Source organism: Mus caroli, chromosome 2, assembly GCF_900094665.2.
Source record: "Mus caroli chromosome 2, CAROLI_EIJ_v1.1, whole genome shotgun sequence".
NCBI classification, from domain to species: domain Eukaryota; kingdom Metazoa; phylum Chordata; class Mammalia; order Rodentia; family Muridae; genus Mus; species Mus caroli.
In genome coordinates, this window is record NC_034571.1 from 85,119,414 (window position 1) to 85,126,533 (window position 7,120).

The 7,120-nt window shown below is 39.9% G+C and overlaps 1 protein-coding gene across 13 annotated transcripts in view; it reads left to right on the top strand.

Moving 5' to 3' along the window:
* Nucleotides 1-7,120, top strand: part of Celf1 (CUGBP Elav-like family member 1) — a 78,710-nt gene that overhangs the window by 53,478 nt on the left and 18,112 nt on the right. For all 13 annotated transcript variants that reach the window (XM_021154734.1, XM_021154729.1, XM_021154726.1 and 10 more), the window contains 3 exons: nucleotides 5,016-5,203; nucleotides 6,473-6,555; nucleotides 6,927-6,975. In XM_021154734.1, the coding sequence (XP_021010393.1) occupies nucleotides 5,026-5,203; nucleotides 6,473-6,555; nucleotides 6,927-6,975 (310 nt within the window). In that variant the 5' untranslated portion in view covers nucleotides 5,016-5,025. The remainder of the gene's footprint in view (nucleotides 1-5,015; nucleotides 5,204-6,472; nucleotides 6,556-6,926; nucleotides 6,976-7,120) is intronic.

The following is a 7,120-nucleotide window of genomic DNA, read 5'->3' on the forward strand; positions in this document are numbered from 1 at the left end:
CTGGAACTCACTTTGTAGACCAGGCTGGCCTCGAACTCAGAAATCCGCCTGCCTCTGCCTCCTGAGTGCTGGGATTAAAGGTGTGCGCCACCATGCCCGGCTGATAATTCTTGTAGATGTGGAGTTGATATACAAAAAAGCAGGTTGGTCACGAACGAGATGGGCTTAAAAGTTTCGAAAGGATTTGAAGCTGGTCCTGTTGATAAAAGCACTAGGGAGTCTTTTTTTCTTTTTCTTTTGGTTTTTTTCAAGGCAGGGTTTCTCTGTGTAGCCCTGGTTGTCCTGGAATTCACTCTGTAGACCAGGCTGGCCTGGAACTCAGAAATCCGCCTGCCTCTGCCTCCCAAATGCTGGGATTAAAGGTGTGTGCCACCACTGCCTGGCCGAAACAGGAAGTTCTGAGTGAGGAGAAAAACTGGCCATGTTCTACAGCAGTGATTCTTAACCTTCCTAATACTGTGACCCTCTGAATATATATTTATTTATGTGGTTGCTTCTCTTCCACGAATGCCAAGAAAATACACCAAGTTTTTCTTTTCTCTTTGTTTTTACATTTATTTATTTATAAATAAATTCTTCATGTTGTGACCTCCAACCATCAAATTATTTTGGTGGTACTTTATAACTGTAATTTTTCGTATTGTTATGGATCATAATGTAAATATGTGTTTTCCAATGGTCTTAAGCCACCACTGTGAAAGGGTCATTGGATACCCTTCACCCAAAGCGGGGGGTTTGAAACCCACAAGTTGAGAACTACTGCTCTACAGAGTAAGTTCAGGGCTATCTTTAACAACTTACTAAGACTCAGTCTCAAAAAAAAAAAAAAGGAGGAAGAGGAGGTATATAGTCTAGTGGCAGAGTACTTGTTAGTGTGTGCAAAGCCTTAGGCTCAATCATCCCAGTACCCCCTTCCCCTCCTCCCAAAAGAAGATGAGATGGAGAATTTGGAGAGAAAAAGGTTTGTCTGGGATCCTGAGTTTCCACTGGTTTTAGTTAAGTTGTAATTTGTGTATATTATCCATGTTTTTGCTTCACACTGAAGAGGGCATATAATCAAGTTAGAGATGGTGTGCACATATGGGAGGAAAGGACAAGCCTGTGTAGTTGCAGCTTCTATTGTAATATAAATGAATAAACCTCTTTCTCTGTAGAAAGAGCTGTCAGCTTATTGTTCTAACATACCCTGAGAATCACTGGGGTTTGGTTAATCTTTATCAAAACATAATGAAAGGTCGGTGCTACTAAAACTGATGAAGTTGTTAGGGTCATACTGTAAGAAGTGACACCACTGTTTCACTACTTAATGTTGCCTTTTCAAAGAGTTCTCTTTATTTTTATGTGCATTGGTGCTCTGCATGTCTGTGAAAGGGTGCTAGATCTTCTGGAACTGGAGTTACAGACAGCTGTGAGCTGCCATGGGAGTCCTGGAAGAACAGCCAGTGCTGGTAACCACTGAGCCATCTCTACAGCCCCTGATGTCCTCTTTTTTGGAGGGAGGAAATCTTTTTTGGTGGAAATCATGAAAGCCTGGTTTCTATTAGGACAGTAAGGTTAAAATGCTGAAGACCCGTTATATTTTTACAGTGGCCTGCCATATTTCTTCCTCCCACTCCTCCTTGCCCTTTGTTTTCAGACAGTGTCTCTGTATAACCTCAGTTTTCCTTGAACTCAAGATTTTGCCACAGCCTCCCTGGCGCTGGAACACAGGTGCATGCCACCATCCTCCACCACCCATGGTTATAAGTTAATAGTGTAAAGGAAACCAGTAAGGCAGTATATTCCAAGATGGGTTTTTCAACATATGTGTGGTATATAGGTACTAATGTACAGATATGTGGAGACCAGAGGTGGCTTTTCTATCGCTCTCCACTTCATATTTGTTCAATTAATTTATTGAGACAAGGTCTTGCTATATAGCCCTGACTATCAACTTGCTTTGTATTCCATGATGACCTCTGTCTCTGAAGTACTGGAATTAAAGGTTGCACTTCCATGCCTGGTTGCTGCTATTATTATCATCATCATCATCATCATTTTGAGACAGGGTCTCTCACTGTACCTATAACTTGTCAATTAGGCTAGACTGGACTGCCAGGCTTTTTCTGTAGATGCTGAATACCCAAACTCTGTCCCTGTGTGTGCACTTTAACATTGAGCTACCTCCCCATTTGCTTCCAAAATAACTTTTTAATAGCTTGATCCTGTGGCAACTGTGTAATCATAGGAAGTGGTAGCTGTCCTTTGTTGTTGTTTTGAAACATGTTCTCATATAGCCACAACTGGCTTCAACTTGTCTGTGTAGCCAAAACTCTTCCTGAACATCCTGCCTTCACTTCCCAAGTGTCAGGATTATGAGTGAGCTCTACTACACCTGGGTATAATAGCTGTGCTCAAAGTTGAGAGTCCTCTCTGTATATAACACTCATTTTGGTGAGATTAATTGCTTAAATAAGAGGATTTTGAGGGCTAGTGATAGGGCTCAGTGGTTAAGAGCACTGGCTGCTCTTCCAGAGGACATGAAGTTCAATTTTCAATACCCACATGTAGCCATAACTGTCTGTAATTTCAGTTTTAGGGGCTCTGATGTCCTTTTCTAGCCCCTGCTGGCACCAGGCACACATGTGGTACACATACAGACACACAGACAGACACATATGGTACATGCAGACACCACACACTCACATACATTTAAAAAATGTTTTTTTAAAAAAGGAAAGAATTTCTTGGAACCATTAGCAAGAAATTCACACAGCTATGAACCAAGCCCACTCACTATACCAGGTGTAGCTAAAGGAATGAGCAGGGAGACTATGGATACAGCTCAGTGATAGAATGCTTGCCTACAAACCTGAGTTCATCCCAATACTACTTTACACAGGAAATAAAAAGGGATAAGATTAGCTGGGTGTGCTACTGCACACCTTTAATGCCAGCAGAGGCAGGTGGATATCTGTGAGTTTGTGACCAGCCTGTCTCAAAATACAAAAAGAAAAGGGTAAACAAGATTAAAATCATTACTACCTTTGAAGAGTTACCCGTTCTTGGGAAAGTTATTTAGAGCCACATGATGACAGAAGATTTTGGCTGTGTAATAGAGATGGAAATTTAGTACTGTTTATAACCTAGAATGACACTGACTAATTAAAACGGAGAATTATAGAGAACCATAAGTCATGGGCAACTGTTAGCTGCATGTCATTTTGATTTTTTTGTTGTTGTTTTTAATGATAGGATCTTTGTATTTAGCCCAAATTGGTTTTGAACTTGAGGCAATCCTGCTGCATCTCAAATGCTATAATTACAAGCATACACACCACACCTGATAACTAATTAATGCTAGATTCAACAAAAGTGATATTAGAAATACCATCTATGGGTGTTCACTTACAAAGAATGTATAAATTGAGGCATAGAGGTTAAATGGGTTTCATAGATTAAACATTCCTTGCCAGTTTTTGAGAATTTAAATAGTTAAGTTGAGATGTTAAATTTTTGTGGGTTTTTTTTTTTTTTTTCCCCAATACAGGGTTTGTCTTTATATCCCTGGCTGGCCTGGAACTCAGAAATCTGCCTGCCTCTGCCTCCCTAGTGCTGGGATTAAAGGCGTGCGCCACCACCGCCCAGCATTAAAAATTTTAAATGTAAGATCTTGAAATAGTGGATAAGACTTAGAAATTGGTGGTATCTTCTGAAGAAACATTTATGATGCAAGATTGCCCTTAAGTTCTTGACAGTTTGCAGAGTGGGAATACATTTATTCACGTAGGAGTGTTTGGTGTCAGGACTGGAAGAAGATGTGGAATTTGAAATGGCTGTAGTTGCTGGGAAATCCAGTGCAAGGTCTCAGAAAAAGCAAGTACTTGTTACATAATTCAGAAAACACCTAGGATGACAGCAACTTCCATTACAGTCAGTTTGGCAGTTTAGTAAGAGATAGAACCAACTTACAAGCATGATATGCTTACCTTTCCAAGTGATCATTCTGATGAATTTTTTTATAATTATTTTCTTTAGATTTATTTTTATTTTTAGATTTATTTATTTTATGTATGTGAGTACACTGTAGCTGTCTTCAGACACACAAGAAGAGGGCACTGAATCCCATTACATATGGTTGTGAGCCACCATGTGGTCACTGGGAGTTGAACTCAGGACCTCTTGGAAGAGCAGTCAGTGCTCTTAACCACTGAGCCATCTCTCCAGTGAATTCATCCTCTGGTGAATTCTTAATTTGAATTTTGAAAATTAATACATCTCTTCTAACATCTACTTAACAGAGACTGTCTGATTTATATATGTTAAAAAGTCCTGAATCTTACCTGTAATTATTAATCCTTTGTTACTATTACATACATTTAAAAGTCCTTATTGGGCTGATGAGATGGCTTGGTAGATAAAATACTTGCCCACAAGTCTGGCAACAAGAATTCAATTTCCAGAACCCACATAAAGGAGAAGGGGTAGAGCTGATGCCACAGAGTGTCTTCCAACCTCAGCTACTGGAAACACAGACAAATAACAAATACAACCTTAAGAGGTTTGTTTTATTTGTTGTATCCAGATAGTATTGAAATTTGATGTAGAGCCAGGCGTGATGGTTACATCTTTAATATCAGCACTTGTAAGGCACAGGCAATTGGATCTCTGAGTTTGAGGCCAGCCTGATATACAGAGTGAGTTCTAGGACATCCAGGGGTACACAGAATCCCTGCCTTGAAAAACCAAAACAAAAGTAACAACAAACTGATCAATCTTTGGGAACTTTATAGTTTCTGAGAACTTTCGTATTAGAAAAGACGTGATGTCAATTTCTTTAAAACTTAGTATGTCTTAATCACAGTGCTGAATTTAGTTTGGAATCTAGTAGAATGAACAAAATTCAGGTAAGTTAAGTGGAAGTAGTGAATGAAGTAGATTTTCTCCTATGTTTCAAAAAGTTGTTGAAAATCTTTAGAGGAAAAAAAAACCCTCTGGTATGCAATATAAATAACTTCTCACTTTATCTCATGCAGCTCAAAGAAAATGAACGGCACCCTGGACCACCCAGACCAACCAGATCTTGATGCTATCAAGATGTTTGTGGGCCAGGTTCCAAGGACCTGGTCTGAGAAAGACTTGAGGGAGCTTTTTGAGCAGTATGGTGCTGTCTATGAAATCAACATCCTAAGGGATAGGAGCCAAAACCCTCCTCAGAGCAAAGGTGAGCTTTATTATTATTAATTATTATTATTATTTTAATATATGGAGGTCAGAGAACAAGTTGAGATGCTAGGTTATTTCCATTATGTGGATCCCAGGAACGGAACTCAAGGTTAGACTTGACCAGAGCCCCTTTACTACCAGCAAATACTTTTACCCATTGAATAGGCTTGCTCAAGGCCAGGGTTTTGTTTTTTTTAACAGAGTATAGATGAATGGGTTTTAATTTTTTTGTGTTTGTTTTGTCTGAGACAGGGTGTCTGTAGCTCTGGTGGTCCTAGAACTTGCTGTGTTGACCAGATTGGCTTCCAACCCAAGATATCCCCGGGCCTTTGTCTCTGAACTGTTTGGATTAAAGGGTCTCTTCTCACAGTGGCTCGTAGCAGATTATAAATCCAGTCCGAAGGGATCCAATGCCCTCTTTTGGCCTCCTCAGGACCAGGCATATATGGTACACAAACAAAACACCCATACACATAAAATAAAATAATAAAATAAAATTTTTTAAATTGGTTGTGATAGAGGGAGTAGTTTATTCTGAGCAAGCAGAGAGAAAATGAATTCCAGAAAACCAGGCTACGAGAGTAGTAACTGTGTCTAGCTTGGTGGCTAGGTCCTCTTTCTCAGCATCTTAACCTAGTTTGTGGTAGGACAGGTTAAATGGAATGGCACATGACCTTTGTGAAGGGAGCCTCGTAGCCAGGCATGACTGTGTATACTGTAATCAAAACTCTTAGTAGGTGGAGGCAGGAGTTCAAGGACATCCTTGATAACGTATGATATTCAAAGCCAGCCTATGCTATATGAGATCTTGTCGGGGGGGGGGGGGGGAAGCATTTTCCCAGAGAAGTTACAGAAGCATCAAAAGAAGTTTTCTGCTGACTACAAGGAAGCTAGAAATAAAACCTAGAGCTATAATGGACTGGAACAAAGAAAGGTGCTTAAAAAATCATTCCCTTTGTCAGGTGGTCATAGCACATACCTTTAATCCCAGAACTGGAAGGCAGAGACAGGTGGATCTCTGAGTTGGAAGTCAGCCTGGGGTACAAAAATTTCAGGACAGCAAGGGCTACACAAAGAAACCCTGTCAGTACAGCACCCCTACAGCTCCCCCCCAAAAGGTAACACCCTTCATCCCAACCTTTTCTTCCCTCAGTTTTAATAAGCTCATTCATTTTTTGAACTTCAGCAGTAGTGTAGGGATAGAAATATTCTAAGAATTCTGTTTTCAAGGCACTAATTTGGTTTTTGCAAAATTTTGTTTATTCAGGGTGCTGTTTTGTTACATTTTACACCCGTAAAGCTGCATTAGAAGCTCAGAATGCTCTCCATAACATGAAGGTCCTCCCTGGGGTAAGAGCTTTCATAAGTTAATGTGGTGTCTATTTTTGTGCATGGGGTGTGCTTGTGCATGTTGGACACATACTAAAAAGCATTTTGGAGGAAAGGTCTTTGCTGTGGAAATTACTGTGAAAAGGAGAATATAAAGGGAACATTTCAAAGAAGATAAACCAAAAGTAGTTCTCGCTGCCAAGAGTTTTCTGTATTTTAACTTTATGACTCACATTCTGTCTATTCTTGTATTTTGTTGCGTTAAGATCATCAGGCAGACACGAGTCCAGAGCAAATTCTAAAGGCTGTTGTTTTGGTATACTCTTTAAAGTCTATATTTTTGAAAGCCATTAATGGGGTTGGAGAATAATACGAGGGGATTTTCTTTTTAGATGCATCACCCTATACAGATGAAGCCTGCTGACAGTGAAAAGAACAATGGTAAGCTTCCTTTCTCTTCTCTTCTCTTCTCTCCTCTTCTCTTCTCTTCTCCTCTTCTCTTCTCTTCTCTTCTCTTCTCTTCTCTTCTCTTCTCTTCTCTTCTCTTCTCTTCTCTTCTCTTCTCTTCTCTTCTCCCCTCCCCTCC